This window comes from Emydura macquarii, unplaced genomic scaffold (assembly GCF_026122565.2).
Source record: "Emydura macquarii macquarii isolate MOO-44397 ecotype Brisbane River unplaced genomic scaffold, CSIRO-AGI_Emac_v2 contig_3134, whole genome shotgun sequence".
NCBI classification, from domain to species: domain Eukaryota; kingdom Metazoa; phylum Chordata; order Testudines; family Chelidae; genus Emydura; species Emydura macquarii.
This window is the reverse complement of record NW_027133271.1, coordinates 539,619-565,195: the sequence shown is the minus strand read 5'-3', so window position 1 is coordinate 565,195 and position 25,577 is coordinate 539,619. Positions and strand designations below refer to the sequence as shown.

Here is a 25,577-nt window from a genome sequence, read left to right as displayed (position 1 = left end):
TGTCCAGTTCTGGGCGCCACATTTAAAGAAAGAGGTGGACAAATTGGAGAAAGTCCAGAGAAGAGCAACAAAAATGATTCAAGATCTAGAAAACATGACCTGTGAGGGAAGAGTTAAAAAATTGGGTTTGTTCAGTCTGGAGAAGAGAGGACTGAGCGGGGACATGAGAACAGTTTTCAAGTACATAAAAGGTTGTTACAAGGAGGAGGGAGAAATATTGTTCTCCTTAACCTCTGAGGATAGGACAAGAGGCAATGTGCTTCAACGGCAGCAAGGGCAGTTTAGGTTGGACATTAGGAACAACTTCGTAACTCTCAGGGTAGTTAAGAGTGGAATAATGACCTAAGGGGAGGTGGTGGAATCTCTGTCACTGGAGATATTTCAGAGCAGGTTGAACAGACGCCTGTCAAGGATGGTCTAGAACAGGGGTTCTCAAACTGGGGGTTGTGACTCCTCAGGGGGTCATGAAGTTATTATGGGGAGGTCGTGATCTGTCAGCCCCCTCGCATGCTCGTAAGGGTGGCCTGGCATGGGGGGGGGGGGGGGGGGTCATCACAGTCTGAACTATTTTCAAAGGGGTCCCAGCAAAAAAGTTTGTGAACCCCTGGTCTAGAATACACTGAGTCCTGCCGTGAGTGCAGTGGACTGGACTAGAAGAGCTCTCGAAGTCCCTTCCAGTCCTGCGATTCTATGATCACATGAGTATCAGCCACATTCTGCACCCCGCACCTCTGCCTGCTGATGCCAGTAGCTCTACCCATCCCACGCAGGGCCCAAGTATCATTTTTTCGGGCCCAGTACAAACTTGTCACACGGGCCCCCTCCCACACACGTAATGGGGGATTGCACCCTGGGCCGGGCCCCGTAGGGCCTCCTGGCCCCGCTAAAGTGTATCCTTTCCCCCCCCCATGTAGGAGCTCTGATCCCACCCATAGGCCCTTCAGCCGCATCTCCCCAGCAGAACAGGCTGGAAATTCAGATGACTGAAATCCTCACTGGAACTGCTCAGACCCAGCCCTGGCCAATCCAGGGACGGCTAACAGGAACACGACTGAAACGCGTAAGACATCAGAGCCTCTGCCATGTACAACTGCTACCAGGGACTCAACAGCCAGCACACCGGACACACGCTTGACTGTCAAGGATGTCGCCAAGCCCCTGGCGGACTGCGTGGCCAAGGCAATCTCTACAGGCAGCTAGTTCTTCGTGGTGCACAGGGAAATTTTTCACTGCAGGACACCGTGGGGCATTCAGCAGTTCAAAGCTCTACCTGCAGACACACACGCAGCCCAGGTCCTCAGCATGGACAATGCCTCCAGATCAGGCAGATTCACTTCCATCGTAGATGCTTGGAAACCAGCAATGTCAAACCATTTGGTCTCTCCTAGACCATCTTGCAGGAGCAACAACACAGCTGCTCCCTACAGTCCTTTGTCCCGTCCAGTTATAAATGCCCCCAGTAAGGGGGCTTCTACTACTTTCCTTTGGAGAAGATGCCAGCCCCTCATATTATTTGCATTCCAAAAACCCCCCAAATCAGGACTCTATTGTGCTAGGTGCTGTACAAATTCTTAGTGAGAGACAGTGCCTGCTCCAAAGAGCTAACTGTCTGAAGAGACAAAAGGTGGGAGAGGAAGTGACTTGCCCGACACCAGCAGCTAAGCTGGGAATAGAATCCATATGGCTCAGTTCCCACGCTAGTGACCTTGCCACTAGACCACACAGCCCGTCTGGATCAAGTCATGTTTGAAATCAGACTGTGACTCTACTGTGCGGGTCCTCGGAGATGCTTCACTCACCTTTGAATGCTGTAAATCACCATAAAAAAAAGTGACTTACAAACAGATTTCCTTCTGCGGAGACTCACACCCTGGAGACGTCAGGGACCAGACTGGACACGTGCCTGAACGCAGCTCCCGGCATCCAGTTTTGTAAGCCGGTCCTATTTTTTTTTCCCCCTTAAGGAGCTAATTTTAGCTGGAATTAGCGAATCTATTTCCAAACCAGGTTGACATTTGGGCGCGTGACATGTTGCATTCAGCCCAGTGACCCAAATACTCCGAGCAATTATTGCAGCCACAAGATGGCACCTGGTCAGACAAAGGGAGGGGGGGGGCCCAGGTGCTGTAGAAATGGGCATAGTGCAAATCCCAAAGACAGAAGCAAGCCTCCTCCTGCCATGACGTGGAGAGACCCCCTAGGGCCGGAAGGGGTGCTAGTTCTCCACACTCATTCAATCTGCGGCTTCTCTGCTTAGACAGCTCACAAGGGGACCAGCTGTGATGAGGGCTTGCCTGTTACAGAGACCTGTGCAATAGACACTGGCTTGAAAACATCCAGCCTGTTCCACCGCCACCCGATGGTAAGATATTTGGGTCACTATTACCTCGGGCAGGATTTGAACCCGAGTCCTAGGCACGAAAGCTCAGGCGCAACAGCCAGAGCCACTTGTTTCCCCGACACGGAGGAGCCTTGCTCTGCTTAGCACCTCCCTGTTATTTCTTAACTGTGTCTGGATCGTTGAATCACGGAGAAAATCATCCTCATTAAAACCTAAGCAGCAGAGAATGATCAAATTAGCCCCACTGCATCCTCCGCTACTCACTCCCAGCGAGCCACGCGCCCTGGCAAACAGCCCCGGAGTGAGCTCCCCTCGGGTGCGCCGCTCTTAGCCGCCTGGGTCATCGCGGCTCTCCGGGCCTCATGCTGCTCGCAGTCATCGCGACGCAGGGGCGGCGCAGCCCCCGCGCAGACAGTGGAATGACACCCATGGGTGCGAGGGCAGTCCAGCCCTTCCCGATCAAACCAATACGACTTTTCACACGGCACAATGTAAAGTCAGACATCTGGGAACAAAGATTGCAGGTCACGCTGACAGGAGGGGGTGGGGGGACTCCATCCCGGGGAACTGCGACTCTGAAAAAAGATTTGGGGGTCACGGCAGATAACAAGCTGAACGTGCACGCCCAGCGCGACGCTGTGGTCAAAAGTGCTAATGCAATCTTTAGACGCAGAAGCAGGGGAATGTGAAGTGGGAGGAGAGAAGTTCTTTTCCCTCTGTATCTGGCACTGCTGGAATCCTGGGTCCCGGTCTGCTGTCCGCCCTTCACAAAGGATGTTGGTAGATTGGAGAGGGGTCAGGGAAGAGCCCTGAGAGCGATTGAAGGATTAGAAAACCTGCCTTCGAGTGACAGTTTAACAAAGAGAAGATTTAGGGGTGACCGGATTCCGGTCTCTAAATACCTAGGAACACATATTGGATAATGTGTTCTGCAGTCTAGCTGGGAAAGGGATCGCTGGAAGCTGAAGCTCGACAGGCTCAGACTGGAAACAAGGTGAATATTTTGGAGAGTGAAAGTAATTAACCATTGGCACAACTGGCCAAGAGTTCTGGGGGCTTCTCCATCACCGGCCATTTTTAAAACCAGATTGGATGTTTTCCTAAAATTATTCTGGGGCAGGTCTCTGGCCTGAGTTATCCAGGCAGTCAGACTAGATGATCACCGTGGTGCCTTCTGGCCTGGGGATCTACGGAACATCAAGGTGCTGTGATGCGGTGGTTAAGGTGATTTAGGAGCAGGTGCTCAACTCAGTGCTGAGCCAATGGGCTAGGGTGCTGTCAGGAGGCTGTAGTGTAGGATAGGATCCCTTTAAATAGTGTGTGAGTCCTCTAGTCTCCCTCACTGTCTTCTGTATTTCAGAAACCACCCGAAGCAGCCAGAACAGCAGTGTGTGTCCGTGGCTAGGCCATGGGTGCTGCTGTGTTTGTAATCACAGCTGTCTGGACCCCTCTGTGCCAGTGGGGTTCCTTCCTATTTGATTTGTTGTGTAAAAAAGAGACGTTACATCTGCAGCCCAGCAGAGCTGAGAGCACGCAAAGGGCAATCCAATCTCATGCATCGGGCCAGAAGATGGTGGACTGGGGGGGGGAGGGTGGTCAGGAAGGAATTTCCCCTCTCCACCATGTTCAGCATGGGACATTATAAAGGGAGGGAAGGGGGAAATGGAAGGGGTTGGGCATTCTCTGAAGCATCCTCAGTGCATGAGGCAGGATACAGAACCAGCTGGCCTGATCCAGAACGGCAGTTTCTATCTGACTTCCTAGCCCTTTGCCATCCCCCTGCTTGGACACCATCTCACCTGTAAGACTGTGCCGCTGCTCCCTGGGGTGAGACGTCAAACTGCAGTCCCAGCCAATTGGGGCCATTAAATAAGCCAGGGAGCTTTTTGCAAGAATAAAGGTCTTAGTCCTGGTCAAATTCCAATGGGGGGACCATGGGCTGGTGCCCTAAAATCTTCCCTCCGGCTTCTGTTGGTTCTGGTTCTCCATTGCCTGGCCCTTTGTGCACGCACATGTGCGCCCGCGGAAAGTGAGTGCAAATAGCTACCAAGCCAGAATGGACTGCGCAGACTTCACACTCCTGCTCGCGTGTGAACAGCACAAGACAGTGGAGAACGAAGGCCAATGTTCTCCTTCTCTTCCTGTCCTAAACTGTTGCACCGTCTTATACGGTTGCTGGGTTGCCCTGCCGTGGCGGAGGGCTTGCGAAACATGGTGTGATCTTTGAATAAACCCTGCTACAGAAGAGTGAAGTATGGTTATTATATATGTATGATCACTAGGCCAAGATTTAGTGATATGCCCTGGTGACTCAAAGCAGTCATACAGCTGCAGAGTATTTGGATCATCCCAATGACTCTGTTCCTTTACCTCCCTGTCTCCTTATCACCCATCTCTTCTCATCAGTACCTGTGGATAGTCAGTGGAGGTATGTTGCGTGTTGATTTACAGCACGCTCTAGCAAACAGCTGGAGTAAACAGACGAATGATGTCATGCATGGATATTGTACATATATTTCTTCCTGGAAACTAAAGCTGGCTAAAAATAATGTAGTTATCTGTAAAACCAGACCAGCCGCGAGGCCATTAATTGTGACTTCTTCAAAGTAAAATTTACCAGCTGCAGAGCTGGATTTTTTTTTTTTTTAAAAGAAGCTGGGTAATTTTATTACCACTAATAAAATCTGCAGTTATGCAGAGCTGAGAGCACGCAAAGGACAATCCAATCTCATGCTTCAGGCTAGATGATGGTGAACTGGTGGGGTCAGGAAGGAATTTCCCCTCCCCACCAGGTACAGCATGGCACAACTAGCCAGGTGCATTATGGGGGAGAGGAGGAGGGGGAAGAGGAAGGGATTGGGTTTCCTCTGAAGCTTCCTCAGTGAACGAGGCAGGACATAGGACTAGCTGGACTATGGTTGGACCTAGAATGGCAGCTCCTATCTGACTTCCTAGGTCACTGCCTCTCCTCTGCTTGGAGACCCCCTCATCCATAAGAGCCAGATATTGAGACTGAGCCACGGCATGCTTTCAAAGTAAGGCAACTGGGTGCTTCCCAGCTCTGAAGAGGCTGCACAAGGTTAAACAAACAACAGCTCTCCCACCACCACTCTGCATTCTGCCGACCGCAGCGCCACAGTGGCTCTTAACCTCCCACATTGCAGGGTGTGCAGAGATTCATGCACTCCAAGCCAGAAGGAACTATTAGTCTGAACGCCTGCATAACCGAGGGCAGCGAATTTCCCCTAAATAATTCATGTTCAAACTAGAGCGTATCATTTAGAAAAACAGCCCATTGGGATTTTAAAATAGCCAGTCATAGGGAATCCACCAGGACCCTTGGTAAGTTGTCCCATTGGTTAATCTTCCCCACTGTTAAATGTGTGCACCTTCCAGTATGAATTTGTCTAGCTTTAACTTCCAGCCATTGGATCTTTTTATACCTTTGTCTGCTAGACTGAAGAGCCCCTCTATTCCCATATCTTTGTTCTCTGTGTGGGATCAAGTCACCCCCTAACCTTCTCTTTGTTAAGACAAATGGACTGAGCTCTTGGAGTCAATCACTATGACATGTTTTCCAATCCTTTAACCATTCCAACTTATCAACAGTCTTCTTGAACTGTGGACACCAGAACTGGACACGCTATTCCAGTTACCGGTCGCACCAGTGCCAAAGTCAGAGGTAATATATCCCAGTTGTGCCCAGTTTATCTCAGATCGCTTTGTGTCCGGGACCTGTCCTCTGCATTATGTACCACTCCCCCCATCTTTGTGTCATCTGCAAACTTTATTGGTGATGATTTTATGTTTTCTTCCAGATCCCTGCTAAACACAGCTCAGGGCCAAGAACCAGTCCCGGCAGGACCTAACTAAAACCTACTCGATGATTTCCCATGACAATTACATTTTGGGATGTTGAAAGGACATAGCCAGGGGACCTACAACTATGAAGCTCAACCAGCCAAAGTCATCCAGGAAGGGGGAGTTGCAGAGGTTGCTCATACTCCTGCAGCCAATAGGATTGTGTCTCCCTGCCTCCCCATCCATGTCATCTAGCACCAAACTCGTCTACTTGGGCTTTGGGCAAGAGGTGGGGTGTGACCAGAAATCAGGAGACTGCAAATCTTGGGGAGCGAACGGGTGCAGAACGATCGGCTTGGAAACATCTGGAAATGGGGCTGTGAGCTCCAGGCTGGGATTATGGGCAGCGCAGGATGGATGGATGACGGATGAGAGAGGAGGGGATGGGAGTTTTTATTTAAATCAGTCTCCTGGGTTGTCACCAACATGTTGGCCCACTAAAAGAGCCACGACATCCTCAAAATGACACTGGAGCTGTGAAGCCGCGCGGCGCAATCTGCGATTCTCTGGAGCAGGGCTATAGGCAAGGGAGTGCAATCTGGCAGGGACAGACGGGTTTTTTTCTCTCTGTATTAACGGGAGCAGCACCTGGTGCATTTCAACCCCCCTCCGTTCATTTCCTTTGGCTTCCTGTAATTTGCCTTGTATGTCAAATTTAGTCACTATGGCAACCCGTTTCCATGACAGCAAATGACAAACTTCTCTGCTTCCAGTTGCCCCTGTTGGTTTCCTATGTCGTGCAACAGAAAACACCCAGACAAGGGAAACAAACATCCCTGCATCCCCCAGGATTCGGGGGGAGCCTGCCTTCTTTCCTTCCCCTATTCAACAGCCACGCATGTGCTCCACCACACCTGGCTAGAGTAAGAGAGAATACTGGAGAATACTGGAGCAAGTCATGTCTGCTACCCCCCACCCCTCCATCTCCTGGGACCACAGACTTTCTGCATCCTAATCCTGAGAGGTGTCCTGGACCAGATTGGGCCAGAGAGAAAGACCTGGATTACATCACCACCTCCACCAGTTCTGGATAAACCCCAACCTCCTAGGATGAAACAGGATTGGGCCTTACCAACAACAACAGCTCCAGCTCATCTCAACTAACTTCTTCTCTTTTCCCCCAAAGGACGGTTATTACCAGCTGTGACACCCTCTAAGAGACTGTCCAACAACAGGCGGGGCGGGGGGTCCTTCTAAAATCTCTCTCCAGCTCAAGGGAACTAGGGATGTTATTAAAACACAAGCCCTATTTCATACTTTACATTTCACATGCTTGAACTGTTTTTAATTCTTGTCTGTATCTTCAATAAAAAGTTGACTGGATTTTCAACGGTGTGTTTGCCATGGTGCTAAGCAGGCTGAGGTCTTTGTATTCCAAACCCCGAACCTTGTCGAACACTGTTGAATGTTGGACAATGACTGGGTTATGTTAACATCATTGGCCCATTTATGCACTCTAAATCAATTCAACGGGACAAGACGTGAAATTTGGGCCCATCTCCAGGGTGTTTGGATCCAGCGCTCTGGCCAGAACCCCCCATCTCTAGAAATTAGAGCTGGAAAAAAGCCACTGAGTCACCAGGTCCATCTGTCTCATCATTCCCAACAGCATATTCCCCAGTGCCTTGTCCCATCTAGCTCTGTCTCCAAGAGATGGCTCTGAACTACCCTAGGACAAGGGGAGCTGTCATGGAAATGGCCCTTATGGTTCAATTAACACATTTCCCCTAGTGGGACAAATACTGGGAACATCCCTATCCCGCCATCGCACGCACAAGAGGTGAAATCGTGGCCCCACCAAAGTAAATGACAAAATTCCTGTTGACTTCGGTGGGGCCAGCATTTCACCCCAGATCTCCTTAGTTTGCAGGCTCTGACGTTTACTCAGTCCACATTTGGATGCCCCTATTACCTGTGGGTATAAATGAGAACACTGGGACAAAGAAACAAGGTTTTGTCTGTCAAGACAGCTGCAACGGGCACCAGATTTGCTTTCTGTAAGGACTGTAGGAGATCAGAGCAGGAAGAGCGAAAGGGGCTAGTTGATTTTGATAAGTCATTAGCACCAAACGAGAGCAGTAACACTTGGTGAGATGATGACCGGGGATACGACAGCCTTCTCTGGGTATTCAGAGAGTACAGATCATCTCTGTCCCTCTTCTGTGTGAGAGTGACTGACACAAAGGGGCATGGCTAAGTAGTGGGATGAAAGTGAGCAAAGGGAAATTGAGGATGAATTCTCATGAGGAAATCCTTCCCCGCCGTCAGACCGACAGGCTTAGTCTGTGGGACAGCCCCTCCAGAGGAATGGCAGAAATCCCATGATTTAGGGCATTTCATACGAGGCTGAAGGACTATAGGGAACAATTCTGCATTGGCTCCAGGCAGCTGGACGAAGATCTGTGAGAGTCATTGAAGGTGCTCAGCACTTCACAAGAAGCACTCAGCACCTTGCAGGACAGGGCCTTAGATGATCTAACAGGTCTCATCTGTCTCGAACGGAAATAATGAAGAGGACGGGTCACTGGCACAGTGCAACCCGGATCGCCAGATTAACTGGGCGCGAGCAAATGTGTTTTAATCTGGCTAAATGTAAACGTAGACATCTAGGAACAAAGAATGCAGGCCATGCTTACCACTTGGGGGACTCTCTCCTGGGAAGCGATGACTCGAAAAAGATTTAGTGGCTAATCAGCTGAAGATGAGCTCCCAGCGTGACACTCTGGCCGAAAAAGCTAATGTGACCCAAGGCTGAATAAACAGGGGAATTTTGAATAGGAGGAGAGAGGTTATTTGACCTCTCTCTTTGCCACTGGTGCAATCACTGCTGGAATACTGTTTCCAGTTCTGGTGTCCGCAATTTAAGAAGGATGTTGAGAGCTTTCAGAGGAGACCCACGAAGATAATGAAAGGGCACAAGGTTGCCAATTTTTGTTGGACGTATTCGTGGAGGTTTCATCACGTGACATAATTAGTAAAGATTAATCTTTAATTCCTGGAGACTGCAGTACAATCTTGGCGGGTTGGCGACCTTAATTAGAAAACACGCCTTAGAGCGATAGACTGAAGGAGCTCAATCTATTTAGCCCAGTAAAGAGCAGGTGAAGGGGTGACTAAGTATCTACATCAGGAGCAAATAGTTAGTCATGGGATCTTCGATCTCGCAGACAAAGGTCTAACACAATCCAATGGCTGGAAGTTGAAGCTAGACACATTCAGACTGGAACTAAGGCATACATTGTTGACAGTGAGGGTAATTACCCAGTGGAACAATTTACCAAAGACTGTGGTGGATTCTCCACCCCAGCCAATTTTTAAATCAGGATTGGATTGTTTTCTAAAGGATCTGCTCTAGGAATCATTCTCTGACCCGTGTGAGGCAGGAGCTCAGACAAGATGATCACAGAGGTCCCTTTCGGCCCTGGAATCTGTTAATCTAACCGGCGACTCCTTGCCCAGCGCTAGGGGATGAGGCTGGCCGCGGTTTGAGATCTGCGTGGTTCCAAGTGGAAAACCTCCCTGCTCCGGCGGGTTTGCAATTAAGCCCAAACTTGTCGGCTTCAAGCAAAGACTGGGGTGGACCTGCCTCTGCGCTTTGAAGTTCTGCAGCAGGCCCAAGACAGGGAGCATCTGTGCAGTCGGGAAGCTCAAAACGGTGGCTCGGAAGATACGACTGTCACAGGGGCAGCGCTTTATATCCTGCCAAAAACACGCAGGAGCCAGATACACATGAGGAAGGCCCTCTGCTCCGGGGCGGCTGCAGCCACTGATAGCCACCAGCTCCTACACCTGAAGGGGATGGCTTGATGGGCTGATTCAGGAGCACAGCTACATAGCCGGACAAGGCCCACTCAGCCCTGCCCCCTTCCAGAGCAGATACATCGAGCTCAATGTGCTGGACGTTGGGGGAGGAGGGGTTGAGAAAACTGAGGTCCCAGCAGCTCTGCAGGGGCATTAAATACTCCAAGCCATTTCTGGTAAGACACAGGGTTTGCCCCTGTGTCCTCAGCTTGTTTCCCTTTCCCACTGTTGTGCTGGTTGGCTGCTCCCTCCCACCCCAGAGCTGGCTGCATTTGAGTGGTAATGAGCAGGTATTTGCTCTCTTTCAGGCCATGGTGCAGGGTCAGGGCTGTGCTTCCAAACATAAAAAAAGACAGTCAGCTCTTTGGGGTAGGGATTATCTTTTTGTTCTGTGTTTATACAACACTGAGCAGGTCGGGGCCCTGATCTGTGCCTCAGGCGCCAAGACGTTACTGCAACTTAAATAACTATTAAAACATTCCTTTGCATGGCCTGACGTTGGCTCTTTTCAGGCAGCTGCCTGGGCTGAGCAGGGGGTCGCTGAGAGCGCAGGAGAGAGTCCCCCTGCTCTTTGTTCAGGTGTCCAGACCGGGAGCGGCCTGCATCAGCACAGAACTACAACTGCGAGGAAAGCCCTTACCCTCAAGTCCGTAGAGACTGAGCGTCACCTGCCGCTTTGACTAGCCGCGGGAAGGTTGAAAACGAGATGCGGGTCCTGTGCTCAATTTCCTGCTCTGCCACAAGAATCCCTGAGAGACTTTGTACAAGTGCCGCGATCTCTCTGTGCCTCAGTTTCCCATCTGTACTATGGGGATAATAGCCCTGCCCTGCCTCACAGGAATGTTGCAAGGATAAGTCGGTGCTCACATGCGATGGTAATGGGGCCACAGAACTAACTAGATACAAAGAGCCAGGCCTCCGCACTCTTATTGTCAGAAATAAAAGATCATGGAATGGAGGTTGTAGAAAGAATCACTTACACTAGAGCAGAGGTCCCCAAACTGTGGGGCGCCCCCGAGGGACACGGAGGAACATTCAGGGGGGTGCAGCAGGTCCTGGGCCAGCCCCCACGGGGGGCAGAGAGGGAGCGCCATCCAGCCCTGCTCTGCCCAGAGCTTTGCTCCGGCCCTGCCCCCCCCTCTCCCCCCCCGAGCCTGTGGGTCAGCCTCAGCCTCCAGTTATAGCCCCTAGCCCCCGCCTGGGCCCCTGGTCGCGGCACCCAGCCGCAATTTCAATGTCCGGCCACCAGCCACGGCCTTGGCACCCAGCCTCCAGGGCCCAACCTCGGCTCCCGGGGTCCAGCCGCTGCCCCGACCTTGATCCCACTCTCAGTCCCAGCTGGGGGAACGGACATGGACAGGGGGTGGGGTGGGGTGAGATAAAAAGTTTGGGAGGAGGAGCAGTGACAAGTCAGAGCACCACTGGCAACAGAGGGAAACCTCTCTGGTTTTTCCTGAAAAGTGCAGTGGGTCAGTTGGTGAACGATGGACCTTTATGGGGTATGGGCTGATTTAGGGGGCGGCAATCAGCTTGCATGCTGCCTAGGGAAACGGCAAACTTTTCCAAAGTTAAGGAATTCCCACCAACGGATTCCTGGTCTGGTGGGTTCTCCCTCCATCACTTGTACTCTTTACATCAAGAACAGACGTCTCTCAACTAGAAGTGACGGGCTCAGGCCAGGAATCAGGGGGGGAAGCTCATTAGCCTGTCTTCTGCAGGAGGTCAGACTAGATGATCTGAATGGTCTCTTCTGGCCTTAACGTCTATGAATCTGACCTTCCCCTCCAGCTCCCCTGGGCGGACTCGTTCGGATGACACGTCCCAAGATCTCTACTTTATTAATCTTCCCATGTCCATCTCAGAGCCTGCAGTTGTGTAATTAATCACGTGTATATTGCCTTTCAGTCTGATGACCCCAAAGCAGTTCACGGTCTGGCCGAACATTCATATAGATCATTGACCATAGGCCACTGAAATGCAGCCAACTCTGGGGTGAAGCGGAGAAGTGCTGTTCCTGTCCAAATGACAGCTAGCAAAGCATGTAGCAGCAAAGTCAGGTTTGTGGTCCATAATAAATAGTCACACAGACATCCTGCAGCATTCAATTCAAAACAGGGCATTCACAATACAAATTCCCCAGCGTTAACTCAGCTTTGCCACAAATACTGGACTCCAAAATCCACTGAAATCAATAGAAAGACTCACATTCATTTTAAAAGGTTTGGATCACACCCTCGCTTACCCTGGAGGCAGATGGAACTGCACGCATGCAACTGACAAGAATTTGGCCCACTGTATTTGTTTAACAATGATTACAGGACACAGGTCTTGATTTGATGCTAAGTGAAGTCCGTGGCAAAGTTCCCATTGACTTTAATGGGGCAGGATCAAATTCAGCTAATTGGGTATAAATCTGGAGTATCTGCGCTGAAATCAATGGCTCTTCCTGTTTAAGTCAGAGCAGAATTTGGCCCATTGGAAAGGAAAGAGACCTATTAGATCATTTCGTTTACCCAGCTCAGCACAAGATTGTTTCTTACAGTCTATTTGCCAGAATTTTGTCCCATTCAGTTTTAAAATGCCCCAAGTCCTGAGTATTTTCTCCACTCCCCTGGGGACAGACCATTCCTTGTAATCCCTGTTGAGATACTTTCCCCAGATATTCAAGCTAAATTGACATTTGCTTCATCCCATCCCATGATACTCTCTACCCTGTCACAGATGTGCAGAGCGGCAGAATGTATGTTGCTGTGGGAACCTTCCCTTTCCAGTTCTCCCTGACATCTGTGCATTTAAACTCCCACCCTGAATGCTCGATTACTGCTGCCGGCGGGAGAAGCTCGCATGTATTTTTTCCAAATGCTTACAAAACAAGCCGTGCAATGGTTATATAACACCAAGAGCAACGGCTGAGCTGATTCCATTTATGACCTGCCTTTTTGCATCATGCTTAATCCATCACCAAAGATATTGTCATCAGAGATCTGCCTTTGTCCCACATACCTGTAAGGCACCAGAGGAAAAGGTGGCTCTTGCTGACTCTTGGAGGAAAAAGAAATCTAATCTACCACAACAAAGCCTCCAGCACCTAGGATATCGCCGACATCACTACCTTGTGCACCGTGACCCATTGAGAACGGAATGGCATGAGGGGCTGCCAAGACTGGGCCCTTGTGACTTGACCAAAGGCAACCCAGAACAGATGGCAGTATAGGGCCTATCACACATAGTTGAGCAGTTCTAATTCCATCCAGTAGAGGGCAGCGGTTACACATAGACAGTAGCTGCTGCTTTACAATATCTAATCTATATTTCCAAAACACACAGCACTGCGGTTTGTAGGGAGTTTAGGGCGGACCTCTGACCTCAAGACATTCACCTGAATAAAATATCCATCCCAGGGCAGAACGGATCAAGGACAGAGGAACGTGCTGGTTCCAGTACTTGTAAATGGGATGTCCAGCACCAATGTGCATCTTTCCTAATGTCTTAGGGAGCCACTTCCAGGGAGCGTGTGGTGAGGCAATTAGTGAGAAACCCTTCAAGGCAGAGAGACAATGAAAAGAAAGAGAAACACGGCTGGAGAGGGAAACCAGAGGGGAAGGAGAGACGCAGATGAAAGGAAGGAAAGGGACAACTGAAAGTGAGAGAGACCTGGAAGGAGAGTGATTCACAATAAACAGGTCTCTGCAAACACTAACCATGCTCGATGAGTGTGGCATAAAACTTCTCCTGCAGGTTGTTTGAGCCTATTTCTTTCGTAATGCAGAAGCCATGAAGGCCGGTTTGGGCCAACGGACCTCAGAGACTCTCCTTGGCTGCATATTCGGCACTGGTGAGGCAGCATTTGGAGTATTGTGTCCAGTTTTGGGCCCCCCACTACAACAAGGACGTGGAGAAGTTAGAGAGAGTCCAGCGGAGGGCAACAGAAATGATGAGGGGGCTGGAGCACAAGACTTATGAGGAGAGGCTGAGGGAACTGGGCTTGTTCAGTCTACAGAAGAGAAGAATGAGGGGGGATTTGATAGCAGCCTTTAACTACCTGAAAGGGGGTTCTAGGGAGGATGGAGCTAGGCTGTTCTCAGTGGTGGCAGATGACAGAACTAGGAGCAATGGTCTCAAGTTGCAGTGAGGCAGGTCTAGGTTGAATATTAGGAAAAACGTTTTCCCCTAGGAGGGTGGTGAAGCACTGGAATGGGTTACCTGGGGAGGTGGTGGAATCCCCATCTTTAGAGGTTTTTAAGCTGAGGCTTGACAAAACCCTGGCTGGGATGATTTAGCTGAGGTTAGTCCTGCTCTGAGCAGGGGGTTGGACTAGATACCTCCTGAGGTCCCTGCCAACTCTGATTCTACGATTCTACATGCACAGACAGACTGTCAGCAGCAGCGACTGCACCTGGGACTGCACCATTCGGTTCTCAGCTGAAATGGAGGGCGCAGAGCCATTTATGAGCCCAACCAGAGATTACCCCAGAGATTCTTCTGGCTTGACGGCCACTTTGTGCCAGAAGACGCTTCCCCCGTGCAATCACCCAGAGATTCTTCCTGGAAACATGCCACCAGATATCCAACTAGTACAGCCAGCGAACCCCTCCCGGTCCCACCACCCTCCCCCCGCCCTTGGACTAGGATAGACATGACAGCTTTGCTCAGAGTCCTTGATCAAAGAGAAGGCTACTGGCATAGTTCTGTCACCCAGCCAGGGACCTAGATGGGTGCGTGTCTCTGCTGATCTTGAGAGCAGATTGCCGGCAGCACATTGGACAGATAATAGGAGGTGGAGAGAGAGAGAGAGACAGGCTCTAGATAAGGCGCTAAAATTAGCCCAGCTCATAATTGGACGTAGACAAGAGGAAGCACGGCTTTTAAACAGGTTTCTGTCGGCGAGATACCAGCTCTCCGCTAACAGCTCTTCGGTGAATGGACACAGCCGTAATTACACGCACACGGGCTGGAGCCCACAGAGACAAGGCCAGAGTCTCCTCTCACGCCTGTTTATGTTAGTGTTACTCCACAGACGTCTAGGGAGTTGTTCCCAATTGACAGCGAAAGAAGAATCAGGCCTGAAGGTCCCCTTCCCCCACTTCTCAGCTCTGCCACTGACTTGCGACGTGACCTTGGGCAAGCCGCTTGCCTGCTCCGTGCCTCAGTTTCCCCACCTGTACGATGGGGATAACGATACCTTCCTCCCAGGGGGCTGCGGGGTTTAATTTAGTTCGTAAAGCAGTCAGTCGTGAAGTGCTGGAGAAGCGTGAGCTGTTCTAGACTGGCCAACTGCTCGGCGATGTGCGGAATGATAAACACCGGGGACTCGGAAAGGACCCGCCTCGCTCAGATGCAAACAGGAGAGCATCACAGTTTGAGCACAGGAACCACCAGACTGGATAAGAGCCAGGGTCCATCTAGTCAGTGCTTAACACGGTCTGAAAAAAGTGTGTGTGCGGGAGGAGGGGTTTATCATAACCTGAGAGCAGCGCTTGATGTGCACCCCTCAATGGCTCGGCTCCATATTTCATGATGTTTTTTTCACTGGATCTGCGACCCCTTGCAATCCTGCCCTCTTTAAGCCCTCATCTATTCCAGTGTCCTGTCTCTGTCAGGGGCCAGCACGAGCTGCTTCAGAGGAAGAGGGAAGAAACCCTGCAGTCAGTAGATACGGGATAACCTGCCCCGAGGCAAAATTTCTTCCTAAGCCCATAGTTACAGGCCAGCTCTCGGTCTGAATGCTGGTCTCTGTTGGAAATCTAGAGCCTCTTGAACTCTGGTTTGCATCTCCTGCTCCATCCTTAATCCCATTCCCCAAACCTCTGTTTCCGCTGGGAAAGGCAAGCCAGAGTCTTTCAAACGGGAACAGGACAGTGCGACCATTCAGCACGCGGCCTGGGAACCCTGCCCACCGGACATTTGCCTTCTGCATGGCTAAAGGTTTTGCAATGCGAAGGAACAAGCCGGCAGCTGTATCCTCCCAGAGCTGTTCCCAGCCACCCCTGTAATGTCACGTCCATGTGGTTTATATCACATGGCTGGCGTGTGTGATTAATAATTATCCAGGAAAGCGGAGTGGACTTATCGCTGCATCTGGTTCTCAGGGAGATGAGATTTTCTGCTCTCAGTTGATAACCAATATTGTAGTGGAGTGGGAGAGGCAGAAGGGGACCCAGTGACTCATTCGAGGTCAGGCAGAATGGAATAATCAGCCCTGCCAAATTCACTGGGATTCTAGCTACTGGAACAAACCCCGAGGGCAGACGTGATTCACTCTGGTGCAAATCGTGGCTTTGCCCTGCTGCAGCTATCTGGATGTAGCAGCTAAAATCCCAGGGGACAACAGGCCTAACAGTAATCATAAATAAATATTAACAATCATACCGCCTAGTTCTTCGATAGCACTTTTAATCAGTAGGCTTTACAAAGAATGTCAGGATCATTATCCCCATTTTAGAGATGGGGAAACTAAGGCACAGAGACTTGCTCACGGACACCCAACAGCTCAGTGGCAGATCCAGGAAGAGAACCCAGGTCTCCAAGTCCCAGCGCAGTGTTCTACCCACTAGGCAACACTGTCTCCCGAACACACTTCAGATTCTCCTGGCTGCCTGTTCTCCGCTCTCGCTGCATGAATTCAGCCCTGGGACTGGAACACAAAGAGCTGGTGCACTCAGAGGCCCGTTAGAGAAGAAGGCAGCATAAGAACACAGGGCATGAAGCCAGGTCATAGAGACACACAGGCAGAGGCCAGCTCAGTCTCATTAAAGTCATGGGCACCACGGTAGGCTACAAAGCCAGGACAGCGTCCCAGATCTCAGCTTCGTTACCCCAGCTCCCGTTAGCCACCCCCACAAAACAGTCAGATTGGCCCAGGGCCGGGGGGCCGGGGAGAACGGACGTCCTCTCCCCAGAGCGGTCAGTCTTTGAGTGGTCAGATTCCTCATCTTTTGGTTCCTGCACTGGGCTTTGCACACTATTCCGCAAATGCACCTTGCTCCATATCTGCAGCCCCTGCTGCTAATCCAGTCCCAGCCCTCCCCCGTCCTCGCTCTGCCAGCGCTGCTCCCTCCCGACCAGAGGCATCCTCTGTTCTTATTGTTGTTTACTATTTGTATTGCAGCAGCACCAGGGAGCCCCAGTCGTGCACTAGGCTCTGGACACACACCAAACAAGGAGACGGTCCCTGCCCCAAAGAGCTTACACTCCTGGCCTCCCCCACGCACACAGCTCTGCCGACACCTCTCAATCCTGTCCCCGCTGCTACTCCGGGCCTAGGCTCCCCACGCGCAACTCTGCCGATACATCTGGAAGCACTGAAAGCAGCCGGGGCCACGATGCGAAAGGCACAGCCCTTGACCGGTGTCAGAATCCATCTCTCTGTGAACACTTCCCACGGGCGCCAGCTGAGCGGGGAGGGGGATGGAGGGCTGACCGTGCCCCGCATTTTCTCTCCCGGCCGCGCGAGATGCCAGGCCAGTGACACGCCCTCCGGCAGGAAGACACGAGCATTGGGCAGCAATCAGGGGGTGGGGATCTGCTCTTACCTGCTGCTGGCTTTGCTCCTCCAGGTTGAGTTTGACCTCAAGAGACTGCCGTGCTTCCAGGAAAGCCTTGCGGTGCTTGCGATCTGCCATGTAGTAGGACATGATGCCCACAGTGATGGTGCACAGGTAGATGGCGACATTGGACAGGATCTTCGGAGATAGAGAGAGAGAAAGGGGGGACGTCATCAGCGTGGAAGGAAAAGACAAGAGGGAGCTTGGCGGGGGGAGGGGGGGAAGATGGGGATATTGCTGTCCACAGCCAGATGGGACAGCCCCGTGGTTCACTTAGCCCACAATCACAGCGCCCACAGCGGGCTGGTGCAAGTAGTTTTCAGAGAAAGGAACCACCTCCATCGCCCCCTTGATTGCCCATAGGCACATAGGAATTGCCAGCCTGGATCAGACGCGAGGTCCATCTAGCCCAGTGTCCTGTCTCCCACCAGCTGCTTCAGAGGAAAGTGCAAGAAACCCACAATAGGCTGACGGGGGATAATTTGCCTCCCATAAAGTCTCACCCTCGCCCACAATAGGTAGAGACGGATTTAAGCCCTGACACGTGAGGCTTTATATCCCTCCTTACATTCTTTTTCCTTAGTATTTACCATTGTAACTCTGGATATTCTTGTTGCTCTTTTGAATCTTGTTCAGGGCTTCAACAACTTCATGTGGCCATGAGTTCCACAGTCTAACTCCCCATTGTGTGGGAAAGTGTTTCCGTTTATCAGTTTTCAATTTGCCCCCTTTCAATGCCATTGAACAGTCTACAGATTCATTCTGTAATAAACCCAGAATGCCCCAGGACTTCCTGGCTGCCACTACGCTGCACAGCACGGTCACTCAGAACTGCTTGGTGACAGCGCGTCGAGATCTCAGCTCCTCCTGCACCGCAACCTGAATTAAGAGAGAACCTCCTTGTAACTGCTAACAGTAGAGGGCCTATGACACACAGTTGTACAGCTCTGGCTCCAACTAGCAGAGGGGAGCGAAACACATATATTAAGCAGTTCATTAGGATGATATACCATGTGGAGGGGGCAAAGGTTCAGCATGCCATAGGCTTGCTACAACACTATGCAGTGGCAGTGTTAGGTAAGCCTCTGGGAAAATCAGGGGAGCACATCTTTGCTACTCTCTAGTACCGGTTGTTTTCCCCCTCCCTGCTAAGCAAGGTTCCTATGCAACTTCATATTTTTAGTGTGTGTAGGACAAACACACCGCACTGTCAGTCTGAAACTGCGTTAACTTCTTTAGCAGGATTTAAAAGTGACAGCCCGGACATGCCCACCGGTGGTGCTATATATAGATGTTAAATAAATGATCAACAATACCAAGGGCAGTGACGTGATCTTTTTATTATGTTCACCCTTGCCCTCCCCTCACTGTGTCCTGTGTTCATTTAGATTAGTTGCCTTTGCTTAGGGAGGGATGGTGTCTTTTACTTCTCTAAAATGTCACGCACATTCACAACGCTGTGTAAACAAAACCTGAGATGATGCTGATTTGTTAGTGACGTAAGCAAGGCCTGTTGGTGCTGTGTAAACTGAAGGGGATGGGCTTATAATTTTCAACATCAGATTTGAAATTCCTAGGCTCATTGGAACCACCGGTTCAAATCCCAGCAGCCCATCTTCAGCTGCTCCAGGTAAACACGCTGAGTCGTGCATGGTGGAGTAAAGGCCATTCAAAGCAAAGCTGCAAAACCTCTATTCTGGGCAGACATGGTACTTCATGGACGAAAGGTCCAACAGTGGCTATTAGCCAAGATGGTCAGGGACAAATCCCATAGCTCTGGGTGTCCCCAAACCACTGACTGCCGGAAGCCAGGACTGGACAATGGGGGATGGGCCACTCGATAATTGCCCCGTTCTGTTCATTCCCTCTGAAGCATCTGGCAGCGGCTGTTACCTGAAGACAGGATAGTGGGCAAGACGCACCGTGGGTCTGACCCAGTGTGGCTGTTCTGACTTTCTGTCGGAGCACTGTTATTTGTAACCCTGTAGTGCCTAAGAGATCTCGCCACGAACCAGGACCCTGCTGTGCTAGGCACTGTACAAACGCAGGCTGGCTCTGGTGCCCTTCCCTGCTGTGCTGGGCCTCGCTTGGCTGGACTGCATTACTCAGATCACATTGGTCCCTTCTGGTCTTGACATCTGCCAATCTTCCACTTCTCCTCTCATCTGTCCCTCAAAGCTAGGCCCCTGACTCCATATACAAATCCTGCTGTTTCCTCCTCCACCATCAAAGACCCAGCCCTTCCTCACTGACCTCCTCAACCCCGGCATCACCCCTTCCAGTCCATTCAAAACACGCCACTAAAGTTCTCTTCCTAGTCGGAGCACATCACAAACACGCTCCCTGCTCGGCCCCCTCCTGCCCTAGAAACACGCTTCAGCCTCGGTGTATTTGGGCCAGGGTGCAGTTATTCACTCAGCCAGAGCGCCGATTTACCGTCTAAATAGATCGGCCTCCATCTCAAACCAGGGACAGTGATTTTGGGTGCCCAACGCAAGACACCTTAAAGGGACCTGATTCTCAGGAAGAGCCGAGCACTCGCCCTTTGAAAAAGTCAGATCACTATAAGGTGTCTCAAGTTGGGTACGCGAAGCCACTAGTCACCTTGATCATTACTTATATCTGGGCAGCCTCCCATTAGCGAACACAGGGCCCGAAAAAGCCACTTCTGTATTACACACCAAGCCGATGCTCGCTCTGTTCTCTGTGCCAGCCTCACAGCCCTTTGGGTTGCCCTTGGGGAGAGACGTTCCAACTTCTCTTCATTAAAACTTGTTCAGGTGTTTTGGAAAAAGTCAGCAGGTCTGTAATCTCTAGGGGAGGCCCCGGGGGAATGGAACTTCTTGAACAGTTCTGCCACAGGCCACACGTTTTGCTGCGCTGAATGCAGAGGCGAGGGCCGGATCTAAGCAGATACAACCCCCTGGAAAGGTGTTGCACCCATTTACACTAGGTCCAGATACAAACCACTTTAGGCACAAATTCAGATCATACCCACTTCTATAGAGCTGGTCAAGCCAATAGAGAACATGCAGTTTATTGCCATTTGTTTCCAGTTTATTTGCACTCGTCATAATATAAGTGTCTCAAAAAGCACAAACCACTGGTAAGGAACCTATGATCTCGCAGCTGGCTGGCTTTCCCCGATCCTGGTGATTAATAATAATCCTACCCACGCCTCCAGCACCTTCCTTCACTGGATCTCCAAGCCCCGTCCAAACACTAAAGAAGTAAAATCCCTCGGCTTCTCCATGGGGTAGGAGAAGTAGAATCATCCCCGTGTTACAGTCGAGGAAGCAGATGCAGAGAGGAATTGACTTGCCCAGATCGGACTTAAGCTCAGATTGCCCAAGTCCCAGCGCCACGCTTTAACTCCAAGAGCAGCCCTGTGTAAGCACTGTGGATGACAGACGTGTCTGTGGGAGCCCCGTGCCTGGGAAGGGAAAAGCGCTGTTGTCGGATACGACAGGCTGACCTGTCGTGAGCGCTACAGCGAATGCGGGGGCCTCTCAGTGGGGCGGCAGGAACGCGTGGCCTGTGGGCACCGTGCTAAGATCACAGGTCACCACGAGCCCCACGAGCCCCGCATGGACACGTCGCCACATTCAAAACAACACTCAGTTCATTGCCCTTGGCACGTCTCCAGAGTCAGGAGCGAACCAGGGCTAGAAGAGCAGGGAGCGGCACCTCTGGAGTGCAGTGCTAACGTAAATCCTGGTACAATTTCTCCTGTCCCCACCCCTACAGCTGCTCAGAAGAACAGAGGTGATCGTCCCACCCCTCTTTACAGCCTCCCTCACCATCGCAGCCCTGGGCTAGGGCACGTGGAAGAGACACAGATAACAAGGATGAGTCATTTCAAGCACCAGAGATGGGGAAATTTCTTGTACAGTGATGGAACCTGTCCCTGCTTCTCCCTGTAGTGCCCAGGGAAAGCAAACACTCTGTGCCGGGCAGCCATGATTCTTAGGAAACCCTGCCAGCCCCTCACACATTATCCCCCCCTCACGCGTTCCTGGCAATTACTGTCAAGCCATAGGAATTAACACAGCGAATCAAAACAATGGCCCGGGAGTCCAGTTGCCTGTCTCCAACAATGGCTAATGTCTGGCACTCTCTTGCTGCAACGCCGTCCCACATGGACAAGGGAATTCCTAGCTATCAATCCGATAACGCCCTGAGCCCTGGGGACCGGTTCCCCTCCTCATTCGTCCTTGCTAGCCTCGCTGCACCCGCCTAGTGTCGTTCAGTGACGTGCTCAGCCCTCTTTCTGAAATGCACCGAGCGTCGCCTCTGCAAGGAAGAGAGTGTTGTGAAAGCCCAGCCCTCTCCAGCTGGTCAGACCCCTGGGAAGAGGTGAAGGCCCCGGCACTTTGCCGCGTCAAAGGAAAATCCACCCACACTTGCAAAACGCAGCCTCTGTGATGGGTCACGGGGGACTGGAAGTCACAGCAAGTTCTCGACAGCAGCCTTGCAGATTCCTAGGGAGGTGGGGGAATCTGCATCCTTAGAGGTGTTTAAGGCCTGGCTTGACAAAGCCCTGGCTGGGATGATTTAGTCGGGGTTGGTCCTGCTTTGAGCAGGGGGTTGGACTAGATACCTCCTGAGGTCCCTGCCAACCCTCATCTTCTATGACTGTATTTCTTCTTCCACCCTCAAACCGTTCCCAAGGGTCTCTGTTCATGTCACAATCTAGACCTACACCTCCATTGTGAAGCAGGGTCCAGATTATGGCACCTTTAAGGCTGCCAGAAGTTAGAACAGCCATCAGAGATGCTCTGCTCTACACCCTCCCTGCCCCAGAGCAGCCCATGACCCGGGAGGCACAAAGCCACCTTTGTCAAGCTGCGCTGCGCTCCTGGAGAGATGCCGCACAGAACCCGGGCCCCAGCCCCACACGTAATGCTCCGTCCATTCATTCAGCACCAGCCTCCGTGGTGTCCCTCCGCATCACCCGCCACTGGTGCAGGGCGGCCTTCTTCTCTGCCCCTGCCTCCTGCAGCAGCCTCTCCACACCTCTCTTGCCTCCGAGAGGAGACGCTCTGCACACATTTCAAACCAGCCGCACCTCAGACTCTTGCTCTCCCTGTTATTTATTGCTGCACACCTCGGGTGTGTCACCAGCCCAGAGGCCAAAAGCTAACAGCCCATTAACGAACACCCTGGCACGGCTCACTGCTATCGGAGCAGGGCTCATTAACTCTGAAGTGTGGTTCTGCTCTGAAGGGCACGGAAAAATAGTCCCTCCTCGCTCCCCAGATCTTGTTTCACAGTGTATCCTTCAGAGCCGTTGTCTTGGGTAGGTTTTTACTGCTTTCTTCTCCATTAACCCTACAGAACCAGCCCAGCACCAGGAGAGAGTTGGCGTCCGTTCCTTCTGCTGCCGCAACACAATTGCTCACGCAGGCTATGGCTACGCTTCCACGTTTGTCGGTATAACTTACATCTCTCAGGGGTGTGAAAAAACGACCTAAGTTACACCAACAGAAGCGCCAGTGTGGACAGAGCTTCTCCCACCCACACAGCTACTGCTGCTCGTTGGGGGTGGCTTAATTGAGTTGACGGGCGAGCTCTCTCCCATCAGCGTAGAGCAGCTACACGAGAGATCTTACAGCCGCACGGCTGCATCGGTACAGCTGTGCCACTGTAAGCTCTTCACTATAGAGGTGGCTTAAGTTCCAATCAGTTACACTTGTTCAAACGCATAGATGGCACCAAGGTCCCTGCGGGTTTTATTTGAAGAAATCAGAAGTAACTGAGGCTAGACTAGGGCTTAAAGGGAGTTATGTTACTTAACACATTCTAACTAGCGCATGCCTAGCACAGACAAGGAAGGCAGCATGTATTTTAATACATACTATGTTGAAGTTCCATGTCTAGACTCTTCAAATGTAGTTGCTTACACATTCCTACACCACACCTTTTATCCCAGCCTAGGCAAAGCGAGAGGGCGTAATTTAACCTGCAGAGCCTTTCTGGTAGGTGATGATGCAGGAGAAGTAAAGAACCCAGCTTGACACTCAGATCCCAGCGGGGGTTGGGAGAACTTGACATTTGGGAATAAAACTGTCTTCTGACTTTTAAAGGGAGCCCATTTGCTCTGGAGTTGCTGACACACAATAAACACTGAGCACCCCAACCGCGTCTCTGCAGCCTCGCTTTTCAGAACAGAGCCACACTTGAATAATTTTTTTAAAAGGGCAACGAAGAGGATTAGGAATATGGAACAGCTTCCATATGAGGAGAGAGGAAAAAGACTTTTCAGCTTGGAAAAGAGGCGACTACGTGGTCCTTAGACTAAGTGGTCCATAAAATCATGACTGCTGTGGAGAAAGTGAAGAAGGAAGTGTTATTTACCCCTTCACATAACACGAGAACCAGGAGTCAGCCAGTGAAATTAACAGGCAGCAGGTTTAAAACAAATAAAAGGAAGCATTTCTTCACACAACGCACAGTCAACTTGAGGAACTCATTGCCAGGGGTTGTTGTGCAGGCCAAAAGAATACCTGGCGCAAAAAAGAACTAGCTAAGTTTGTGGAGGACAGGTCCATCCATGGCTTTTAGCTAAGCTGGGCAGGGATGCAACCCCATCCTGTGGGTGTCCTAAGCCTCTAACAGCCAGAAGCTAGGAGTGGACCACTCGATAACTGCCCTTCTCTGTTCATTCCCTCTGAAGCATCTGTCACAAGACAGGACACTGAGCTAAATAGGCCATTGTTCTGACCCAGTCTGGCCATTCTTGTTTTATGTCCTTATTCCTTAGTACTCAGTTTCAAACACTGCTTTAGACACCCCGTTTCCCCTTCAATGAGCCCAGCTGCTCTCCCAACAGCCCTTCAAGTTCTGTTATAAATGCTACCCTGGGGCCACTGAGCCGCTCCCGATATAACACAGAGTCAAAAGCGGCAGAATGAGTCACAAACTTCTGCTGATGGTGCAGCCTGGCCCTTTAAGAGGAAGGAGATGTTTAAAAATTATCTTTGCCTTCAGCTCCCCTAAAAGCCGACCCTTTATCCCCTTCACTCTGCAGCCTGCCTTAATCATTGTCCATGACCTGGTCCCTTGGGCGTAGGGATATTGTGTGTGTTGGGGTGATTAGGTCTCAGCTCCTCACCCCAGGGAGCTGGCGCACAGTTGTGACAGCGTCAAGGCCGCCAATCGAAACATGGAGTTGTACAATCGGGCGAGTAATTGCCTGAGCACAGGACTATGAGCACCCAAGTCCTTGCCCCAGCTCTGCCACAGGCTCCCTCTGCGATCTTGGTCAAGTCACTTGATCACTCCATGCCTCAGTTTCCCCAGCTAGAATAGGGGACAAGTTACCTGTCTCCTTTCCAGGGGCGTCGTGAGGAATCAGGAGTTTGTGTGTGTCAAGCCCCGTAGAAATGCTGAGTGTTACTAGGTGCCATTAGCTTTACTAGGGCAGCTCCAGAGACTCAAGCACAAGTGGCCAATTAGTCAGGACAGCAGATTTACACATGCTCCCTTCCCCCATTCCGCCATACTCTCCATGCAGCAGCCTCTCCAGGGCTGGCTTTCTGCTCCCACCCCCACACAGCTGGCGTCTTTTCCCTCCTGGAAGAGGAAAGAAGAGTCCCTTCCAGGTTGAAGAAGGAAGTGAGCAGATCACGAAACCCAAGACTCCAGGCAAGCGAGGGCTCCTGCCAGCCCCCAGGCCAAAGGGGCTGCTAACGTGAAGAGAGGTTGGGGTGCGGAAAACAGGGTGTTTAAAGCAAGCAGCTTCCCTTCTCCAGGCTGGCGGCTGTTTCTCGGCTTTCCCCCCTGGACAGGCAACCCAGTCCCATCTTTAGCTGGGGCCCAGAGACAAGTCTAATTCTTCTGATTCCCCCTTCTGCCAGGGGAGAAGAACAAATGGATGCTCCTTGGCAAACCCAGGAGCGTCCATTCCCATGGCATCAGGAACTGCTCCCAAATCCTCCCTGGGCAGGAGAGGAAAGCAAAGGGCCAGAAGCACCCAGCCCTCCCGCACCCCACTTATTACAGATGACCCTTTATCACAGCACAGGCGA

At 51.2% G+C, this 25,577-nt stretch overlaps 1 protein-coding gene across 3 annotated transcripts in view; it reads right to left on the bottom strand.

Annotated features, from left to right (window-relative positions):
• The window catches only part of ADCY3 (adenylate cyclase 3), a 70,492-nt gene that overhangs the window by 31,360 nt on the left and 13,555 nt on the right, over positions 1 to 25,577 (bottom strand). For all 3 annotated transcript variants that reach the window (XM_067531312.1, XM_067531313.1, XM_067531311.1), the window contains exon 2: positions 17,536 to 17,685. In XM_067531312.1, coding sequence (XP_067387413.1) covers positions 17,536 to 17,685 — 150 coding nt within the window. The remainder of the gene's footprint in view (positions 1 to 17,535; positions 17,686 to 25,577) is intronic.